Source organism: Athene cunicularia, assembly GCF_003259725.1.
Source record: "Athene cunicularia isolate RWA chromosome 3 unlocalized genomic scaffold, athCun1 chr3_part1, whole genome shotgun sequence".
Lineage (NCBI taxonomy): Eukaryota > Metazoa > Chordata > Aves > Strigiformes > Strigidae > Athene > Athene cunicularia.
In genome coordinates, this window is record NW_020799097.1 from 28,875,489 (window position 1) to 28,899,521 (window position 24,033).

At 38.1% G+C, this 24,033-nt stretch overlaps 1 protein-coding gene across 2 annotated transcripts in view; it reads right to left on the reverse strand.

The window, feature by feature from the left end:
• EYS (eyes shut homolog) overlaps positions 1-24,033 on the reverse strand; it is a 1,023,641-nt gene that overhangs the window by 15,499 nt on the left and 984,109 nt on the right. For both annotated transcript variants that reach the window (XM_026844748.1, XM_026844747.1), the window contains 2 exons: positions 19,508-19,682; positions 9,678-9,850 (listed from right to left, as the gene is read on the reverse strand). In XM_026844748.1, coding sequence (XP_026700549.1) covers positions 9,678-9,850; positions 19,508-19,682 — 348 coding nt within the window. The remainder of the gene's footprint in view (positions 1-9,677; positions 9,851-19,507; positions 19,683-24,033) is intronic.

The window sequence follows — 24,033 nt, forward strand, 5'->3', positions numbered from 1 at the left end:
CGATATACTCATGAAAGCTACAGTTTTGACAGACCTGCAGTCATCAGTAATCCTTGCTATCCCTGAAGAAGAGAGACTGAGGCAATCACATTATTCTGAGCACTACTGGAACAAAAGATTATAATTTTGCAAGGGGAGTCTAGAGTTCTGTTTGGTTTTGTTGCAGTGGAGTTGTAATCTCTGCTGTTAACTAATTAGAGACCTAATTAGCTATGAAGTAATATCTAGGAGCATATGGCTAAATCCCTAAAGAGATCTCTGGTTTTCCAAAGCCTAAAATAGCTAACAGCCAAAGTCAAAACAGTAGACCTCAGTCTTTAAGTAAGACGTATTAAGAGATGAGTGCCTAAGAATAAGTCATGCGAGCCAGCACATTGTAGTTGGAGCAGTACGAAACCTCGGTACTAGGAAATCAACTGGACCAGAAGTGTGAACCTGATTCTCCTGCATCTGAGGATATGGATATTATAGCCAGGATATGGATAATTTCTGTTTCTTCTGTCCAATGAATATTTCAGTAAACAAAATTTCCTAGGAGAGATTATATGATAGAGGAAAAAAAGAAAACCTTACATACCCAGTCACTCAGTGGTTATTATATTCTTTGATGATATGACAGATACAGGTTCAAATATGAGGAAGTCAGCTAAAAATGCCAGGACACCTGCATGGATGAACAAGGAGTTCCTGGACAAACTCAAACACAAAAAGGAAGCCTACAGAGGTAGAAAGAAGGGTGGGTAGGCTGGGAGGAATACAGAGAAACTGTTCGAGCAGCCAGGGATCAGGCTAGGAATGCCAAAGCCCTGATAGAATTCAATCTGGCCAGGAAAGCTTCTATAGGTACATTGGTGATAAAAGGAAGGCTATGGAAAATGTAGGCCCTCTCTGGAAAGAAACAGGAGACCTGGTTATCCAGGATATGGAAAAGGCTGAGGTACTCAACAACTTTTTGCCTAAGTCTTCACCAGCAGTTGTTCCAGCCACACCGCCCGAGTCAGAAGGCAAAGACAGGGACTGGGAGAATGAAAAACTGCCCACTGTAGAAGAAGATCAGGTTCAAGACCATCTAAGGAACCTGAAGGTGCACAAGAGCATGGGACCTGATGAAATGCATCCAAAGGTCTTGAAGGAACTGATAGATGAAGTGGCTAAGCCATTATCCGTCATATTTGAGAGGTCATGGCAGTCCAGTGAAATTCCCATGGACTGGAAAAGGGGAAACATAACCCCCATTCTTAAAAAGGAAAAAAAGAAAGACCTGGAGAACTACAGGCCAGTCACAGAGGACAGTCTCACCTCTGTGCCTGGCAAGATTATGGAGTGGTTCTCCTGGAAAATATGCTAAGGCACATGGAAAATAAGGAGGTTATTGGTGACAGCCAAACATGGCTTCACTAAGGGCAAATCGCAGATGACAAATTTGGTGGACATCTACGTCAGGGTTACAGCATTGGCGGAAAAAGGAAGAGAAACTGACATCATTCACCTGGACTTGTGTAAAGCATGTGACGCTGTCCCACATGGCATCCTTGTCTCTAAATTGGAGAGACATGGACTTGACCGGTGGACCACTTGGTGCATAAGGAATTGGCTGGATAGTCGCACTCAAAGAGTTGCAGTCAACAGCTCGATGTCTGACTGGAAAGCAGTGATGAGTGACGTTCCTCGGGGGTTAGTATTGAGACCAGTGCTGTTTAACATCTTTGCTGGCAACATGGAGAGTTGGATTGAGTGCACCCTCGGCAAATTTGCTGAATGCACCAAGTTGTGTGGTGCGGTCAACACACTGGAGGGAAGGGATGCCATCCAGAGGGACCTTGACAAGCTTGTGAGGTGACCTATGCAAACCTCATCAAGTTCAACAAGGCCAAGTACAAGGTCCTGCACATGGGTTGAGGCAATAACATGCACAAATATAGGCTGGGTGATGACTGAATTGAGAGCAGTCCTGCAGAGAAGGACTTGGGGCCAGTAGCAGATGGAAAACTGACTATAAGCCAGCAATGTGCTCTCTCAGTCCAGAAAACCAACTGTATCCTGGGTGCATCAAGAGAAGTGTGTCCAGCAGGTCAAGGGAGGCGATTCTCCCCTGCTACTTTGCTCTCGTGAAACCCCACCTGGAGTACTGTGTCCAGCTCTGGGGTCTCAATATTACAAGGACATGGACATGCTGGAGCAAGTCCAAAGGAGGGCCACAAAGATGATCAGAGGGCTGGAGCACCTTTCCTGTGAACACAGTTTTAGAGAGGGAGTTGTTCAGCCTAGAGAAGAGAAGGGTCTGGAGAGACCTCCAGTACTTAAAGGAGGCCTACTGGAAAGGTGGGGAGGGACTCTTTATCAGGGGGTATAGTGACAGGATGAGGGGTAAGGGTTTTAAACTGAAAGAGGGTAGATTTAGATCAGATATAAGGAAGAAATTTACGGTGATGGGGGTGAGATACCAGAACTGGTTGCCTAGAGAAGCTGTGGATGCCCCCTCCCTGGAAGTGTTCAACACCTGGGGCTTCGAGCAACCCGATGTAGTGGAAGGTGTCCCCTCCCACAGCAGTAGGGTTGGAAGTAGATGATTTCTAAGATCACTTCCAACCCAAACCATTCCATGATGCTATTTGCATCAGATAATTAAAGTGAATGCTTAATCACTAGGCAATTAGGAAAGTGTGATACAAACATAATCTAAAAATGTTTAATCCACGCCTGGCTTTAGCAGTAAGCATATTCTAGGTACTGAAATGCTCTGAAGATGCTTTTGCAATGAAACTTGCAAGAAGAAATACCTGGTCTGAGACTCCCTCACTGGGACCATTTCTGCACTTGGAAGCCTTCAGTTGTCTAAAGACTAGGTCATTGAACAGGACCGTGAGTATCTCAGTGCAGCTTTATAAAGCAACTGATAAAGAGTTAAGTATCCAAAACTTTGTTAATCTAATTTCAAACTGAGATCTTCACTTACTCATATCTTGGGCTAGATTTAGTCTGACAACAGTTCAAGTATTCTTGAGGAGGACTGGAGTATTTACGACTGATATTCTGCATAGTATTTATGAGAGTAATTAAGTCAGGGAAACAGATTAATATAAAATTGGAGGGATTAATTTTGGCATTAAGATACTTATATTTAGCTGTCTACACATATTATTTATAGGCATGAAAATACCCATTATAGTCAACTATGATAGAGGACAGGATTCAGTTGCTTAAACATGTTTGTCACTTGCCACTGAGATGCTTTAGCATATTCAGCCCATCCACATGGGCCTGGCCGGTATAATGGCAAACACAGGACCTGCTGCAGTTGGCAGCATGTAACCACGTCCTATTTTCAGGCAACTGAATAACATCATGATACAACACAGTCACCAGATCTAGGATGAGATTCACCTTATCCTGAAGTAGCCTCCTCAAAGGCTTCATTCAATTTCCTAAACTTAGGTACCTACTGCTATTTTTTTCACAACCTCTACTGCCTTCCTTCATGTGCCATTCCAGCATGGCAGAGGTGTTCAACAGGTTCAGTGCCATATCTATGAACCCTCTCTGGATGCTTTTGGATACAAGTTTGAATGCCAGGGAATCTCAAACAGCACTAAGCATTTACATTTAGAGAAGCTTATAAGTTAAATAGCTTCACTGACTCTACTGACTAGATGTTCATTAACCACAATGGGTACTCATATGCTGAACTTGCATGTAGACACTAAATCTAGGTGCCTTGCCTTTAAAACCAGTTCCTACCTTTGACACAGTTTCTGATACCGAACACCTTTACAGAGTAAGGTGACTAGCGTATTTTCAGCAAATCATTCATGCTCATAGAGGAAGTCTGAAAATAATTCCAGAGTCATCCTGCTAAGTGATGGCTGGCTGTATCTCTTTCTTATTCAATTGAGTAACTGGAGGGAATGGTTAAGTGCATGATTTTATCGTGTCATCACATCACTCATGGCTGACCCTGTGTGGAGGGCATTACTGCTGTACTGCATATCAATTCCTTCATTTTGTCATGCATGACTCCCACTTGAGTTTATATATGATTAGTCCATGGCATGCATTTAAGTAGGCAACTCACTTTATTCTACTTGACATTTTAAATTATACAGATAAATATTACAAAGGCATGTTTTCCTGTGCCTACCATGAATATTAGGTTTACTGGATTGTCATTGATAAAGCTTAAATTGCTTTTTAGATAAAACTTGAACAGCACCTTTTATCCTTATAGGACTTGACTGCTATAGCTACTATTCAAAGATTTTCTCATGTCGTCACAAACTTTCAAAATATGATAATGGAAACAGAAAGCTTGATGAGACCAGTGTTTCCTAAATGACTAAGTGAACGCAATAGTCCCAGTGACTCAAAACAACAAGCTAGTAAGTGCCTGCAGTTGTCTGTTAAATAGTTAAACATAGAAACATAAGTTTCCACATAATAACTATGAATGAGTTTTTGGGTTAAGCCGCAAGTCTAACTGCATTGTCAGATAAATCCGACATATGCATGCATGCATGAGTGCTTGTATGTATGTGTCATGTAAAAGTCTTGAGCTAAATGATACTGTGAATTAATTTGTCTCAGTGTTATAGACTATTTAGAAAGGAAAATATATTTATAGTAAAAATTATTTCAAAAGTCAGTTTCTTACATTTTTCATTCATTCATCATACCTATACGGATGGATTAAATAGTTACAGAATTGTCACTGCTTTTTTTTTTTTTTTCTTTTCTATCAGGTATTTTTTAAAAAATTGCTGGCTTTTTGTATTAGAATAATGGAATTTGACATCAGAATAATAACTGGAAAGTTGATCTGAGCTGATAAACATGGCCAAAGGAAGCTGTTTGCCATTTGTTTGACAAGGAATTGGCTTTATTGTTTGACAAGTATCTCATTAAATTGAAGATAGAATAATGAAAATCTCTTTACATTTACTTTCATTTCTTCAATGGCTGTACACTGACAGGCAGTATTTGTAGCTATGGAATTCGGAGACTAATATACAGTTGAAGAAAGCTAGCTATTAACTTATTTATTTGTGGAAAGGGCAGCAGCATTCCATTATGGTGTCTTGAAGTCAAGAAAAATTATTTTGATATATTTTATGAAAGTATGTGGCACAAACTAATCTTTCTAAGGAAAACTTCTGAATAATTTAAAATTTATAGAAATTTTGTGATGAAAACCGTGTTTATTTCTGCCACTGGCAATTCTTCTCCAATACTGCCATCTATAGAATCTTTCAAATATTACATTGTTGTTCCCTTAAATACGAATATTATCAGGTGTGTGAAATCTCACAATTAACTAATCTGGAATTATATCTTTTTATATATATATATGTATATATATATATGGAATTATATCTTTTAATATATATTATCTTTTTCATTCCTCTGCAAAATGGAGTAAATTATCTAGGACATACATTTCATATGCTTAGTATCTAAAGGAATTCTAGTTTATGTGTTAATATATCTCAATGTTTAACAGAATGTCAGTGGAAATTCACTGAATCGAAGTTATTTTTGTTCAAGTTTTCTATTGCCTTAAGTGATACTGTTTATGTCAAGATGAGAAACTTAAGTTATTATCTATTAAAACAAATATCAAGAAAAAGAAAATATATAAGCCACAGACATTTGGATGATAGAAGACTAATTCAGGTAGATAACATATATAGTTGTTACATTAAACTTTTCTCTAAGCCTTCATTATTGGCCACTGCTAGAGACAGGATTACTGACCTCACATAGGGACACTGTTTTTATAAGAGGAATAAACTGCTGAGAAACAATTTAGTAGAGATTAGAATATAATTGCAAACAGTCATTTTGGAAAACATTTCTGAAATTTTAATGTTCACATGTCTTAATAATTACTAGTTATGAAAAACATATTGTGTTCACACATATAATAATGATGACTTATAAATAAAACTATCTGCAGCAAAAGGTTTATAGACTGTTTTTTCCCAGGAAGAATCACCCTTGACACTCAATTTTGGCCGCTTTTTCTCACAATAATAATCACACTGAAGACAATAGGTCTACCATATACTTGCAGAAGAGCTGAAACACTGAGGTTTCTAAGGAGAAATCTCCTTAGTGATTCTCCCTCTTCAGAAACCCTTTGAGATGTCTAATTACAAAGGTACCCATTGGGCCAAACGGAATAAACTGGCATTTGGTGTTCAAAGCTACACAGTAGACTCCCCAGACAAAGCGGGAGCTGGAACCTCTTGCTGGTTTTGAGCATTGTGTGTTACTGAAATAACTAGACTAAATTACATGCTGGTCTGGGCTGAAGATTCACTTCCTAATTGGAAGACAGTTTAGAGTTTTCTGATACTTCAGTTGCAGACTTTAATGGACAAAAGATTCTATTAACATATTCTGGTGTTCTGGAAACCATAACTACTTTTTAAAAAAAACCTAGATATACTACTTCCCCTGTATTCCTAATCCTTGTGGTTAAGGGAGGGCTAAGAGTTAACACTGTGGCAGATATTGGCAGTGTTCAATTGCTATTTATGCAGTTCAGGATTTGGGCTTGGTTTGCTTTGTTACTGTTACAGGTGTGACCTTTTCAAACCAGTGGAAAAGAATTATCTGTTGCTTCCTGTGTCATGAACAATCTTAGAAGTGGTCTGAGTCTGGATGGCAATGTTAACACTAAGTAAAAAAGACCTGCATAAGTTTTCTATTTCCTTCCCATTTAATTACAACTACTTTAATTTCTGGCAGTATAAATTAATAAATTTTTGTTTACATCAGTGTTACCTTTAGTTACCTTCAGACTGTTAATGGGTTCAGACAACACAGTGCACCTAAGAAGTGGATCTTTAAATTATTCTAGAATTAATGTATTACTCTGCCTTGTTGAAAAGCTTTTGTTCCTTGGACCCATTCAGATCTAATTTCTAACCTTCTCCTTTCTTCCTAGTGCTCCTTGTGGATGCTTGCCTTTTCAAAGTAGGTCTTAAATTGCACAGGCATCTTCCTACTGCAGTTCAGCTACCAGTGTGCTGCCTACCTGCTAAACCCCTTGATCTTTCTCCTAGAAAAGCAAATCCTGCCACTAGTTTTGCCAGGTTGAAATATACAATGAAATATTTGCACTCACAGTGTCAGACCAAAAAATAGCTGTGTACTACTTGCTGAATATGAATTGTTCATGTACAGCCTATAGGAAACGCAGGGTAATTGAAACAGCTACTCTCTCTTCAACAAGTGGATTGCCTTCTTCTAAAAAACTGATTTAATACACATCTTACTGCAACCTCCTGAGAATTTTGCTTGGTATTTACACTTTGGCAATGAGCACTGTAAGAGTAGACCAAGTAAGCACTGTGAATTTCAAGCCATATGAGCCATTAAAACTATGTTCTTTAACTGGTCTTGCTCTGCCTGGGTTTACTCTCTTTCTAACTTAGTTTTCCAACCAATGAACACTTGCAGATCTGACTTCCAAAGCTTAACCATAATGTACCATATCTCTGTGCTGACAGTCACTGCATCCTTGGTGGTTTGAGTTGCTTCTCTAAGCAGGGTACATCAGATTACTTTTTAAGAACAGTTACATCATCATCTGTGCATATGCATTCATCTCTCATTTAGGTAGGTGGTAAAGAACCACAAACATTTTTAGTGTTTGCTAGGCAAGTTAGTGCTTGATTATTCTCAGTTTAAGTACCCTTAACACTTGTGTTCAGAGTACTCTTCCTTATTACTGTGGTTCTACCCCTACTGCCCCATTTACTCAGTTGTTCTCTTGTAAATACAGTACAACAGTATGGATTGCCAGTTGCTATTATTTGGCAAAGCCCTATTTGTTCTTACTCTTTGTTATTCTCCTTGCTTTTTTGCCTCATAAATCTCTTCTGTCTTCTTCTCACACTTTTTTCCTTTTTCCTTGCACATTCATTAGTCTCCATCATTTAATTTCCCTTTGTTCTCTCCTGGTCCCTTGGGCTGTTCATTGCTCTCTGTCTTTTTTTTCTTTTGGCTCCAATAACCACCATCAATCCAGAGATGAGATATTCAATCTTGATAAGCAGCTGTTTTTTAGCAATTTGCCATCCACTAAAAGTGCAAACTGCGCTCTGAAAAATCTCATGATAATTCATTATTCTGCCAGAGTAAGGTGAAATGCAGGGCAAAGAGTTTGGTCAGGACCATAGTCCCTCTTCATAAAAAGAAAGATTTTAAATAAAACAGACAGCAACCCTCTAATGTGTTTACCAGGTGGAGGAATTACTATAAGGATGATAATCTACAAGAAATACAATTTTCTGTTGCTCAGATATAAGCTATTTGTACTGGCAATATTGTCCATCACAAGAAGATCCAAATCTGTTCTGAAAGCAGAACACAGGAGTGTTTACCTGATTAATTACCTGCTTTATGTACAGCACGTGTTCTGGTGATCAGTGTCCTGAATCCAGATGGCATTACTTTTGAAAACCTCACTTGAAATGAGAATTCAAAGTTGAAAAGTTCATACAAAGAGCCCTGAAAAGCTGTTACAACAGAGGCAATAGAGCAAGCACATTCTTACATGGAATAAAGAAGTTAGCAATGACTTTCCAGAAGCTATAGTCTCTTTGATTTGAGCCTACCAATTGCAAGTGCTTTCTATAATGGGGATTTAAAAACCATATACATCTATAGGGTGAGGACTGCAAATCAGGTTGAATGCAGTTCAGCTTGTCAGTTTTGTGCTTAAAAGTTGCTCTGTAGGCACATAACAGGGGAGGCTGGACTTCGGAAGGCAGTTTGGAAAGGGAGATACTTGACAGTAACTGGAGTTCTCCAAAAGTTGTATAGAACAAAAGGCTTTCTTGAAGGAAAAACAACCTTGTGCAATATTAACTTGAATCTAAGTGTTGTGGAATATAGGATGTGGACTGTACTGCATCTCCTCACACACAGAGGTGCTTCAGACACAGGAAAAGCCCCTGAGCTTGTAGCACCTGTGTATCCACATTATTGAATATTCATTTATGCAATCTCAGAGAGGAAGACAAACAGATAAAGGATTCCCATACATGAAGGTAAGAAATGCAAAACAGGCAAACTGAGGATGTATTCTGAGGGTGACATGTCAGAGAAAACCAGGGAGAATAGACACTTGAAGATTATTACAGTGATTTTTGTACCTTTTATCCTCATTCTCAGTGCATCCCTACCCAATAGCCAGTGAAGTCAACAGGAACCTCTCCATTTAGTGTCAGTAGAAACTGGATAAGGCCCCAGATGCTTCCTACTTCTGAAGAGTACTCAGATGTACTATTGAGCTCTTAAGTGAATTTCTAAACATACTTCATTATGGTGAGCCTGGGAATCAAACTAAGCACTGTAACACTGTTCTGCAGTGCTTCCTGTCCCCTCGGTATCTGACAATGCCTCACTGCCCATGAATTTGGTTGAATGATTAGAAAAAATTGGAGGAACAGATGGTGTTAAAAATAAACAGTCACAAAACAACATCTAACGATTCATTGCTTTAAATTACTTGATTTTTGTAACAGAAAGGACACCACATTCTTAAATTATATCTACTTTGTACTTTGTGTGTCTATGTCACATTTAATTGATATTTTACAAAATACTGGGGTTTCCTGCCTAGGCATTATCACATAACTGCATATACAGTGTACTATCATTTGACATACCTTGTTCACAATAGGTACCGGTTGTTCCAAGCGGACAGTGACATGTGTAGCCATTAGGCAGTGGCACACAGGTACTGCCTTGCTTACATAGATGTGGAGGATTGTGCTCAGGTTCACATACTGACACTGTTTCTGTACAAAATGCACCTTTCCATCCAGTGAGGCATTCACAGCTACGGTGGGTAAGTAAGTGAAAGGAAAGAATGCAACATTATTAACAAAGGAAATCAACACATCAGTAGCAATGTAATCAAGATTTTGAAGTTTGCATATTATATTTAGTCATCTGATCCAAACTAGTTAACAGAAAAGTGTAGTAACAAAGTTTCTCATTTAACTTTTTGATATGTATATTTTATTGTAAACAAAACCTGTACTTAATAGGAATTATTTTGAATCTTAGCATTAAAAGATCAGCATCCGTAAAAAAAAAAAAAAAAAAAGGCAGCTTGTGGCTTTTTGTGTTTTGCTCTGCAAATAATTCAAAGGGGCCCTGTCTTCATAAACTAGGAGTCGTCAAAGTATACATTAAAAGGGAAAGAAAAGCAGTGAAGAGCAGCCATAAAAATAAAACCAGATGTCAGTATAAGGGAACTGTTAATAATTCCAAATTTCAGCTAGTAACAGGAGTCTGCCAGTAACTGCCTTTCACTTAGCCATTATTCATTTGATAAATTCTTATAATTGTCACATCAGAGGTAGGTTTGGTGAAGCACTTGATGGAAATGAGTATAGTGGATTTGACCATGAAAGAGGTGGCAATCTGAGTGTTACGTATCTATGACTGTAAATCTAAACTGGCTGAATCATTGGACTTGTTCATGTCCACTACTCTTTATGACTTTCTTTCCTCCAGGTCAGGAGAATATAACAAATAAATTCACACTACCCTGTAAATTTACAATTAGTATGAATTCTATAGAAATTGTTAAATGCAGAATACATGTGGCATTGATGTTAACAATGTCCTCCTTACTAAAAAGTTTCTAAATAGTTGAAATGAATATGTTAGGCCTATTTGTATTTTAGAATTTAGTGACACTTTATGATAAAAAATTTGTTCTCCTGAATAAAAGCACTTATTGATTTTTCCCTGGAAGTTTTCTCTCTCAAGGCTAAGAATGAAACCTCATATTTTTTGATTGATTCTTAGCCCATGTCTTTTTGTGTATGTGCAAAATCTTGACTTTTTCTTCACACGCACTGAGCTACACTTTCTCCATTAATCAGCTCACTGTTTCTGGGCAAAACATAATGAGGAGTCTGTGAAACTGCTGTTTCACCGAACTTTCAGATCAGACAACAACATGTAAACAAAGCACAGCCAACAAGCCCTTCAGAGTGATAAACAGTTATTTGGAATTAAGGGGAAAAGAGGACAGGACCTTGCAAAAATAAAAGCACCTCAATTCATCAAAGTCAGCATCAGAATACTTTCTGTCTCAGCTACAAATGTTATGCTTTGATGCATGAAAGCTACTGAAAAGGGGAATTAATTTAAATCCCTGAGTGCAAACAGAAATGTTTATTTCTTGGGCTGTGAAGCAGGCTGTTTGGAGCTGAAGCTACTGCTGTCGGGCAGCATACAGTGTCTGCATATGTCTGTTTAAGTTTCTTTTCATTATTTTAGGACCTAATAAAAGTTAGATTTTAAAATTAGTTGAAAATTATTTGCACAGAGCTGAACAGGTTTGCTGTGGCCTGCAGTGGCGAAATTCTATGAACAAATGTAACCTCTTCTACTTAACACTCCTAAGGAAGTTGGAGTGGAGTCAAGAGGTTTAGATCCAAAATTTCCTAATCTTTAGAGATAGGAAAGAGACAGCATTTCAAATCCTTTCCATCAAGTGGCCTGCCATGCTGGTCTAGTTTTCTCTATATTTTCTCAGTTGTGGTTGCTCGTTGTTTTTCCAGACCAGGAAAACCCAATGGCTTGCAACATCATTAGTGCCTTGTCTCTCAGGGTTTTAAAGACCCATTTAGAATCATAGAATATCTGAAGTTATAAGGGACCCATGAGGATTGTGTCATGGTTTTGGCTGGGGTAGAGTTAATTGTCTTCCTAGTAGCTAGTTTGGGGCTATGTTTTGGATTTGTGCTGAAAACAGTGTTGATAGCTCTGCTGAGCAGTGCTTACACACAGCTAAGGCCTTTTCTGCTTCTCACAGCACCCCACCAGCAAGTGGGCTGGGGGTGCACAGGAAGGTGGGAGGGGACACAGCTGGGAGAGCTGACCCCAACTGACCAAAGGGATATTCCACACCATATGACATCACGCTCAGCATATAAAGCTGGGGGAAAAAGAAGGAAGGGGGAAAATCTGGAGTTATGGCACTCTTCCCAAGTAAGTGTTACACATGGTGTAGCCCCGCTGTCCTGGAGATGGCTTGAACACCTTGTTTTGCTTTCCTTGTGTGTACAGCATGTGCTTTACCTATTAAACTCTCTTTATCTCAGTCCATGAGTTTTCTCACTTTTACTTTTCTGATTTTCTCCCCCATCCTAACACAGGGGAGTGAGCATGCGGCTGTGTAGTGCTTAGCTGCCAGCTGGGGTTAAAGCACAACAATCATCAAGTCTGTCACAATCTGTTCAGAAACAAGAAACTTCATAAAGAAGATGTCTCAAACAACTAAAGTGGGATGCCCTGTGGGGGAGAAGCAGAGCGAGCTCTGCAGAGGTGGGGCATTCTCTCCCCCTCCCTCCTGTGGTTGCCCAAAGACAGAACTTGACTAATTGTACAGGTACAAGCCAGAGAAAAGGCTAACTTTCTGGAACAACCTATTGCTCATGCATAAAAACCACTAAAACATAGGCATGCACAAAGGCAACACCCCACGTGTATATGTCAACCCACCAGCTAAAGACCAAGCTGGCTACTCTCCCACAGGATCCAAGGGCAGTGATTCCCTTTTTCCTAGCCCCTCCTCCTCTCTTTGCTCTTTCCTCTTTTTGCTCTCTCTCTCTTTCTTACATACAGTTATGTATATAAGTGTTGTACAAATTGAATTGCAGTCAGTTGATCGTTGACAGTTAATAGGAAAACAGTCTCATTGTCAAAGTGCCTTTACTCATCCCAGGATGGTTATCAGTTGATTGTTGCCAAACTGTCTCCATTCACTTACCGAAGTGGTCAGTTAATACAAGTCACTAGCACAATTGTTCCTTGGAGTCATTATCAGGAATGCAAAAGATTCACCCCCCTCATAACCCACCACATGGGACAAGACAAAGTCCAACTCCCTGCTCCTTGCAGGACTATCTAAAACTAAATCATATGACTAAGAGCAGATGCTCCTTGAATTTCTTCAGATAGGTGAGATTCATCCTGAAATCAAGACACCTCATTTTATGTTATATTAGGTCCCCAGATGGCCTCCAGTTGCCTTCCTAGAGATATCCAAGAGAGGCAGCTTGAGACCAGGGAGACAAGATTCTGACCATTGGCTCAAGTTTAGGCAATGGGATCCTTGAGTAGGTGTCTGAGCTCATGTGCTAATCAACGGTGATCCACCTGAAAGAGTCAGGGGAACTGGAGAACTATCCATCCCACAAACCAATATGCATGACTCTAATGATGAGATGCTGCATTCAATTGCCTCAACACAGGCATTAGTGCCATCTGACATGTCATGGTGTACCTGAGAGATCTGTTTGAAACTAGCAGATAAAAGAACTGCAGAAGACTTGTGCTCTGCTGGACACCTTTTGAAGACCAGAAAAGGTATCCCAGGATCTGTGCCATTAGAATGCCGATGTTTCGACAACTAGAAAGACCTGGACCTCCACTGACTGTGATAGGATCTTACACATTTAGCTCATCTGGAGACACTCTAAGTTTATATGTTTTAGGACCTAAATCTCACTGCAAAATACTTCCCTATTTTCAGGGGTTTTGAAGACCATGAAATAAATTGATTCTTCTATATATTTTTGAGTTCTCAAGAGCGACTGCCAAAAATGTCTCTTCTTTTTTCAATAGCATATTTTTATGTAGGGAAACGATAGTAAGGCTTTCATATACAACTTTAATAGTGTGGCTGAGAAGAAACTGGATAATATTGAATCCCCTAGTTTTGCAAAGGACTCTTAATAGGGTGCACTTCACAGCATAACACATGGCAAAGTCATCCAGTTCAGGAAGAAAGAACTCTCAAATTCACAGCTCCCAGAGAAATACAACAAAAGATCACTTCCAATTCTGGAAAATTTCAGATACCGCTTCAAGTTCTATAATCTTTGTATTTAGGAAGTTTAAGTATGGTTTAATTTATCTTGTTTGTTTCTTGTCAAATGCTTAACAGTGTCATCCAGTGTTCATAGAATGGCTTTCTAGGCTCAAAGTCCCTTACCAATGCCAAACTGCGCTCTCAGGTAAGTAATAGAGTTCCTACACACATAAGGACAACAATCTGTTGACTGAAGCCCAAACCCTGAAATTTATTATATACAAATTGAGGCAACATTTTAAAAAAATAATGAAAAGTGTTTTCATTTTATAAACTATGTAAATAATGTTACATACATCGAATGTTACTACACAAAATCCTAATCAAACCAGAAGCATTTCTTGAACCCTATAGGGAAATAACTAAAGGTCCTAAAGGATTTTTCTGAAACAATTGGAAAATTTGCTTATATCCAATGTGGTTTCCTAAATTAAACACAGAGCATTCTTACATTAAACATAGAAAATATCAAGTTTAAAATGTCATGCTCAGTGTTAACAAACCTGTAACTTCCTATAGTTATGCAAATGTGGTGTCAAATCAAACAAATAGCCTTATACCAGTAAAGCAGGGATTCAGCTCTGCAAATTCAGGCATCTGAATCTAGGTGTCTACATGTAAAATGGGCATATACTGTGGTGTTGCAATTCTTACCCCTCCCTGCCCTCCTTGTTGGGCTGCTTGGTGCCAGGTGTGATTCCATCCACATTCTCCCGAGTCATACACCAATCTGTGGAGCTAAGGACTGATAACCTTGACGAGCCTGGCTCCTGCCCCTCCCAATTGCTTGGAAAGGGTTATAATGGCCCATCATCTCCTGATGGCCTGACACACCTGTGCCGTGATCAGATGGAACAATAACAGGGCTGCATGTTATTCAAATTATTGTGCAACTGCCAGAAGGCACCAGATAGTATTTGACAAAAGTCAATTATCTTGGATCCTATAAACTGCGACCACCAGAGAGACCCTTTGAGCTCTCCTGGATTGCAGCGGGCCTGTGACCAGCATCTCCCCTGAGCTGCAACGCCTCTCAAGTGTCGTCTGCTCCAGATGGAAGGCCAGGGCAAAGTCCACCCGCTCGAGTCTCAATTATCACCCGTTGAGTTATGCCAAGGCATTGTGAGTATTTGCTCTAAACTCGAGAGGGAAATTTTCTTTGAGATAGCTTCTATTTCACCTGTTTATTGGTGTGTGTGTGGGGGTATGTCGCGGTAGAGATGATCATGCGACAATTGACAATTAAGTTAGGAGTAAAAGAAGAAGAAGAAGAAGTGTGTTTATTGTTTTCTACATACTTTATAGATCTTTTACAACTACCGCAAGCTCTAACATAATTGGCTAAACCCATAGCAACGGTACACCCATAGCAACGGTACATGATTGGATAGCTTTCTTAAAGTTTTACTTCTGAACATGATTAACACAGTTCCTTATCTGCGTTCGTTTCATGTTTCTTCCAGCAGATGTTCACTGTCCTTGCTCCTTATCTGTGGTATGCCCTCCTGCATGCAGACTTCTCATGGGTACAGGATGATCTGGCTGAGGTTAAATTCCATCTGCTCTGCCAAGCGTTTAGCAGACCCGCTGCCTACCCCGAAATGGGTACATACCCTTGCCCTTGTTCCTGTGTGTTTGTCCCTTTTGTGTTCATTTTACCAAATCCAAATACCTTTGTTTCTGTATGTATATGTCTGTTTTGTGTATGCGCATGTACTTATGTGTATATATTAAGGTACCGTTAAGTAATTTAGAGTGAATATTGTCATTTTAGAACCTGAATAAGTTGCTTTTCTTTCTGAGTTATTTTGTATTGACAAATAGTTGTTAGTTATTAATAAATCCAGATTATTTTACTAAATCATTACCATGTCAATACTTTCATCCGCGACATATACTCAATGGAGATTAGAAACTCAATTAATTTACCTATTGAGTGAGACCAGGCAGATATTTATTGTCATCTGAAACTTCCTAGAGTATCTCATCTGGCCTCCAACTACTATTCCAGAAGTAACTGTCACATTTGTCAACATCATATGGGCATCTCAGATACTGCAGGACATCTCAAATTCATATTGACCTGTATTGGCCACATAAGGCTACCCAAACTACTGAAGATTTCTGGGCATAGTTCTTCAATTTGTATTATATTGGAAATGAAAGATGCTGAGCAATGAAGGACATCTCTATATAAAAGTGGCTTTAAATTCAGGCAATGGAAAATTAGATCATTAATGAAAAAGTCTGGTTTTGGGTTAGAAGGTAAAAATGGAGTCTGAACAAATTAATATTAGAAGGAAATTAACTATAAGCAAAGAGAACTACAGAATGCTGCAAAAGTGTCCCATTAAATAAGCCAAATCGGATGACAATTTTAATATATTTTCCACTCAGAAAAGTAGAAACTTTAATTGTTGTGGTTCAAAAACAATAAAAGAGAGAAACACCTTTTCCCTTACAAACTATAAAAGGATGTCCTTGCATTAAATATTGGTTCCATCCTTGCATTGAAAATTGGTTCTAATTGAATCTAACCTAATAATGAAATTACAGCAGCTCTTTTTATTGGGCATCCCTCTACCATATAGGAGTATGATTTAATTTCCTACATCTAAGTGACTAGTGCTATTTGAAAGCTACAGAGTACTGAGAAATCCGTATGAGGCTTGGAGATGTGACAGAAAACTTATGCAAGTCCTAAGCTCTTCTGAAGCAGCAGCTGAAGGCCAACTGTTCTAAACCTAACCCAGGGTTATCTAGTGACACTATATGCTTACATTTAGCAAACTGAATCCTTCTCATTAATGTCTGATATTCTGTTCAAAGTGAATACAAGTCATATTTTCTTCTCTTACTTCAGCAACAAGTAATAGCCATAAAGCCTCATAGACAATAATTTTTTATTCTGTATGATTCTGCATCATAAATAATGGAGGATATTATTGTCCCTTAAACATAGAATTCTTCATTTTATTATTCAAATATTTTCTCTTTATTTTGTTAATATTTTGTTTTATTCTGTTAGCAGTTGCTCTGCTGCTGACCAGAATGTAAAATTTAATTAATATTTCTTCTTCTATTTAAATCAAAGCATTATCCCTATAGCAACTGAATCTACAGTTTGACAGTATTTCACACTTTCTGGCAGAGTGTTGAAAGCAAGATATAAAAATAGCTCAAAGCAGCAACTAAAACCTCTGGAGAGATCTCATTTCAGGAGAAAAAAATATTTGAACACAAATCCAGTTCCCTCAAGGATTCTGCTCTTCAAAGGAACACAGATAATTTGAAAACAGAAAGAAGTTCCCCATGAGAAAATATGAGACAGTATTCATAGCTACTATACATTGACAAAAATGATATGCATGCTACAGCCACACCTCTCTGGCAGTATTTCACTTCTCTGTGAGAGAAAAAAAAGTGGCCATTATTGGTACATGCATATATACATAGTCTGTGAAGACTTAATTGTCCTGAAATATGATGAGAAGAATATAATTCAATAGTAGTTCACTACAAATTAAAATAAAGCAAACAAAACACAGAAAAAACAAATTACACCCTTCCTCCAATTTTAGAACAGTTCCTAAACAACTCCGGAATACAAATGATGAAACTATAATGATGAAAAATAACTTGGCTATAATATCAAGCTTCCAATGTAGCTATGTCACCAACTGCCACCTTAGCCTGTCACCTGCTTTCCAAACCTTCTCTAGATCTTGCTGGTGGTGGCTCTGTGTACCTTATACACATGAATATTTACCCAACATGGCTGGGTAAGTTGCTGAAGCAAGGATTTAGGGTGGTGTAGGTGGGCAGAAGGTAGTGGCATGCTTCAGGCTATGTATCTGACTTTTTTTTTCCTTGCAGTTTTGGTTTTGTATCCCCTCTAATATGCTTGTAAATGAAAAGAGTGCCATTCTCCTTTCTTGTTCCTCAGAACAAAATACTCTGAATGTCAAGGATTTAACAGTTCTGGAAGGATCCTGCAAATTTTAATAGTTGGGACATACTGCAGCACAACAATTGGAAAGCAATCCCAAATGATACATTTCAAAGTGTTTCTTTCATTACTGTATTTAAGAGAATATAAATATGCTCATAAGGGGAATGGGAAGGGAACTGCATGCTTCATCTCAGGGATGAATTTTCCCAATTTTAGTACAGCCTTACGAGTTTTAGAAGCACTAGTTTTGTACAGGTTTTCTTAAGTGTGAAGATTTGTCTCATGGGGAGCAAAACCAATTACCATGTAATTCTCTCTGTAACACAGAGTTAGACTGTTTTTATCTTGACAGGTACACAAACTTTTCTTTGTAGCACACAGAAGGACAGGTCTGAATTATGCATAGAGGCTCCACAGTGCAAAGCCTGTTTTTTCTTATCTGTATTGCTGTCTGCAGTGTTTTCAGATACTTTAAATCAACACTTCTCTCTTATTGAAAAAAATATACAAATACATGTAAATAACTGAACACATGTAGAAACACGAGGGGAAGCAAGTATAATTAATCTTGACAGATACTTTTAAAATCAAAAGTGTTCCTCAGCAAAGGTTTTACAAATGAATTACAAAGTGTTTGAAAACAGGATTTATTACAATGAAAGTGTTGACACACAACAGCAATTTGGAATTGCAATGGTACTTCCTTCTTGTACGCCTTACAGTCTGGACACTATCTACACTTAGTGTCAATGCAAGAAATACCATAGACTCGTCTTCTCAGCCAGCTGTCCTTGCCACCACTTATTATCCCATAGATCAGCCAGGTGAACAACTTATATGATGACCTGACCTAGTTCAATTTTAACATGTGCTCCATAACTAACATACCTTGTTTTGTTTGAAATTAATTAAGAAGGTTCTAAATGAGCAGGCCAGGCAGCAGATATGGAAAGACAACAGTGAATGAACACTTGAGAATGGCCTGAAGAGTGACCAGGGAAGTGCATTTGAGAGTCAGGAAGGTATCCACAGAAATGACAACTGGAGGCACAAATTACTGTGTGTATTAGGGAGAGACTGAGCAGGAGAGAAAGATGCACAGGTGCTAGGTAAAGGAGGTCCTAAGGATTTAAACTGGCTCAGAACTTTCTGATGTTGGGCAGTCAGTAGTTTACTCCAGAAAGGGGTTTTCAGATGAAAATACTTATTTCCAGGAAACAGAAGTCACCTATTTTTGCCCCGTCAGCCATGTTCAGACATTAAGACCATCAAGCTCTCTTCTTCGCTATTTGTTCTCTGCTAGCTAGACTGATCACTTAGTTTTTAAAAAATGTCTTACACGTCTAGTTCTTCTCATGCATTTTATAGTGAGTCTGAATGCCAGTGACTTCAGTAGGGCAGAACAAGTCCATGGAATTTCTTTTAAAATTTACCTGGGAAGTGTCCTAACATAATTTTAATATTTTAGATTTGATTTTAATGTAAGATTAAAATTTTCTGTGTAACTGAATGAACCCTTCAGCAGTCTGACTCCCTCCCTCCCTCCCTAGATGATAGGCTCCTGGAGACTTCCATTATCATAAATTACCATAGCAATTACTCTAGGGATCAGTCTATGCTGTAGTCTACCAAAAAATGTAAATACTTACTAAACAGTAGAGCCGCTTTCTATGCACTTCCCACCATTTCTGCATTTTACTAAACTGCATGGGGAATCTTTACATTGTCCAACGTTGCGACCAGAATTGGGGTGACCTTCTGGAGTCCCTGGTGATTTAAACTCTTGATTGATGTTGTTGCGAACTTGAACATCAAAAATGCAACCTCAAAAGTAGAAAGAAAAAATAAATGAAGTTTAAAACAGACACAGAAATTCAAAACAAAACAAACAACAGGACAGTGTCAATCCTCAATGAATGTGTTCCACCAGAATGTCTTCAGTGGATGAACAACTATACCATCTACATGAGCTAAAGGTATGCTGGCTACTTTCTGTTCAGGCAAATGAGTGGATTATTGTAAATTATTTCATGAAATGACAGTTAAGATGTAATTTCTTAAGGAACAGATAGTTTACAAAGTCATTGACTGAGGAGTGACTAGGTGCAATTTTGTGTTTACACACACATGCTCTTACAGGAATGCAACTATTATCAGATAAAAACAATTAAAAAAAAGAGATAAACACACAAAGAAAAGGAGAACAGACACCAAGAAGTCTCTTTAATGTAAAATATGTAAGAATCCAGAAAACACTGACTAATATAATGAAGGCAGGGAATGTGGACTTGAATTTCCTTAGGTTGAAAAGGACCCCTTCAGGGAAAGGCCCAGATTCTCTCCTTTCTGAGCGAATGCCTCAGTCCCTGGTATATACTGATCATGTTGCACATGACCACATTTTAAAATAGGTGTATGCTGCTTCTTTTGGCCCTTAATCACAGAAAATAATTTAAAAGTTTTATGTATACTAGTAAGGTAAACACTTCCAGGGCCTGTTACTTGGTCCTGTGAGCAAATGACATGGTGTAGTCACGATTACACTACCAAACTTTTATTACTTTCCAGAACAGTATAGCTGCAGCTAAGCTGCTGATGGGAAATGGTCCCTAGATTATGTTAAATCCCTAAATATACCAAAGAATTGTTTGGAAAAACACTGGATTTCCCCTTTGGAGAGTCTTCGCTCTTCCTAGTGACAACACAGGATGGTTAGCCTTACAGGTCTACCTTAACTCATCAGTATTTCTGAATCATGTTTCCAGACCCACATGCTTATTTATGTACTGCAAAACTGAAGATTATGCCATAGATTATATCCTTTTGGATCAAACCCTAAGTAACTTTTCAAAATATACCTGAACATCCAAGTGATTTAAAGTCACATTTAAAGGTAGCCTTAAGCACTTTTGGAATGTCATCCAGACCTATACACAAATATATACAATTTTAAACTAAAAATCAGGTTTTAAACCACTTTAGTTAAATCAGCACAGTACTACGTTTGGAAATGTTCATACCTTTCTAACCTGATTTATACAATTTAACTGAGATATAGTGAATTCCCACAGTGCTTGAAATAATGAGACTAGTAGGTATTCAGCAGTGCATGCCAGAGGCTCTCTGCTTAATATTAAAAGCAGCAAAAGGATATGATATGGAGATTGCAAGTAATCATCACACTTTTTTTTTTTTAAAAAAAAAAATCACTTAATAGTTTTTGCATGATTCACTGAAATCACATAAGAAAAATACTTGCACCTGAAAGACACAGTGAATATTCTATTGTGAATTTTTTTTATAATCACATAATTTATTTTGAACAAATTATAAGTAATATTTATAGCAAGATAGCTATTTTAACTACAGATAGAACAGTGTTAGTAAAAGCAGCTTTCTTAGACACACTTTTTCCATATTACACACTTTTTGTAGTTCTGTTTGTATTGACATATAACTGGTAATTCAAAAACTCATATTAAGCAATTTAAAATAACCTAGTTCGATGATTATTTGCAGTATTCATATAGTTGCTTCTTTGCTTTTAACAGTGTTGGTTTTAGGCCACTGTATGCCCAGTAAATCCTAACTAATGTTTAATCTGTTTATCAGTAGCAGATAAAGCATGTTCTGTTCTCCTGAGTCTTGTTAGAGTGCTAAGAAAAAGCAGTCCAGAGCTCTGTGTAAACAATGGAAATCACCATGAGTACCCAAGAACTAGTAAGGTCATAATGGAAAATAAACTGGCATTTGTGTTGATGACTATAACTGTACCAGCTGTACCATCTAGGCTAGAAACAGTTCTTCAGCACTTGTAAACAAAACATATAGTAGGTATTTTTTTGTTTTTTTTTTTTTTGTTTGTTTGTTTTTGTTTTTTTTTTCGTGGTGGTTTTTTGTTTTTGTTTTTAAATTTCTTCTAGTTCTTAGTCAGTGCGATGTGGTTGAAGGACTCCAAGCAGCAATTTCATCCTGTCGTAATAAACACTATACAACCTGCTGAAGAGGGATCAGCTGATGAATATGCATTCTTTCTGACCCGAATTCTCTGCTCTGCCAGTTCTGGGCCTCCTTTAACTAAAGACTGCCAACTATTCTGAACAGTGGAGAAGTTTCCTGAAACAGCCAAGTTTGCAAAAGGAACTCAGACATTCCTGAATTTGTGAGTCAAAGTTGGTTCGATTCTGAAGATCAGAGTTCGATGCAAGTAAGACGAAATCAAACAGAACAAGGCAGTGCACTCACAGAGAGTATACAACCTTTTTGTTTGTAATGTTTGTCTAGTGGCTCCTTAGACCACACTTAGAGCTTCTGTCAATGACTTTTTCTTACCCTTAATTTAATTTATAGCTTTCACCCAGTCAAGCAGATCTCACAAACCACCAAAGAGCCACCAACAATGGATTAAGGAAACTTCAGAGTTTATAATAAAAAATATTACTTAATTTTTCAGCTTTAATTTTTTTTCCGATATATCCTTATCATACGAATAGTCTTTTCAAAAATTTCTCACGAGTCTCCCTTACCTGCTTATAAGCATTTGGTACTCATTTGACTAAAAAATACACAGAGCAGGCATTTTCAAGAAGATATACTAAAAATGCAGCAAGAGAACTGACAGAAATAAATACATCAATAAGCTATGGTCTATTTGAACTCAGTACTGAATTTTCACATTTCTAAAATTCTATCTGTCTTAAAGTGCTTTGCTTTTTCCCTGTTTTTTTTGCCTGCTTGTGGGTAGTGGGGTGTTTGTCTAAAAGAGATGATCTCCACAATGACTCCCCAATGCTGCTCTGAGCTGTGACCCAAACACCCAGAGCGCTTCTATGAATCATACCAAACTAATGCAAGAGGCAACACTGATTAAAAACCACTTCAGAAGTCACTTCCCTTCTGTGACATCTGTGTTGCAGGAACATAAAGAAAAGTAGTCTTTGCTTTGGCAGGCTTGCAATGTATTCTAGCTTATTATGAACATAAACTTTGACCAGAGAGTTGTATTTGTACGTATTTGGAACTTAGCTAAGTTCTGGGTTTACTTTATTTATAAAAGTGACTGCAGTAGCTGGAATTTTATTTACTTTGCAAAATCATTATGTGAAGAGGTAGAGCTCTCAGTGCAAATTAGGTTCCTTAACAGTTCAGCTTTATGGTAAGAGCTTCTTTTGCTGTTTTATTCTTCAATTGAATACTATCTGTTGTCAAACAACAGATTGTTTCTATAGCCATACTTCATCCTATTTATGAACAGAACCACAGGAACAATCAGTTGCTCCTCTCTCTCTACTCTTCACTTATTTCTAGATGCAAGCCCTGGCTCTCCATCAATTGCTTCTTTGGCTAGAGGCTGCATCATGCCATTGTGGTAGCACAGAGAATGAAACATCAAAACTTTCCCTTTTTTTTCTCACTGACACCAGATTTCTCTCTGCCCATCTAAGAGATGTGAGGCCTGGAAATTGAACTGTATCTTCTGGCTTTTTCAAAAATAATTCTCTAACTCGTTTTGTGTAGGTGAGTCACAGTGCTGAGCTGTGCAGACCTGAACATGAGGCAGTTGGTTTTATACTCCATTTCAGATTGTCTGTAATGAGCAGCCTGAGTCTCTTTGACCACAAGACCTGCAGCTATCTAAAATCCACACGGACTTTTTAGAGCAGCTGCAGTATGTTCTGCTACACATCTCACAAAACTCTCAGAGATCCTTTAATTACACTGTTATAGGATAATGAAGAAAAGACAGACACTGAAGTAAACTATCCTACCATGTTTCAATTTACAAAAGGCTTCTGTAAGCCCCCAAGGAGCTAAAATTGAGATGAAGTTCAAAGTTCAGAGCACCTTAAACTTCATCTGAGCTCTATCTACCTTTACTAGTTTCTTCAGCCTCTCACAGGGGCTGAAGGAAGTTTTCTAAATTGCTCAAGGTATCATCAAACATTCTTCAGCCTATCAAAAGAATCTGTAAGTGCTGACCCTCAAATTTCCTAAACTTAAAATTACCAATCTTTTGATTATTACAGTTTATTAGAGACATTTATTTTCAGTTTCCTCCTCCTCCATGTAAATTAATGGAACAACAACTGCTAAAGGCATGTAAGGGAGGAAATTGTCTGAAACAGGAGCTGTACAGAGTAAAAATCCTAAATGATTGTACACTGATGAGTTATTC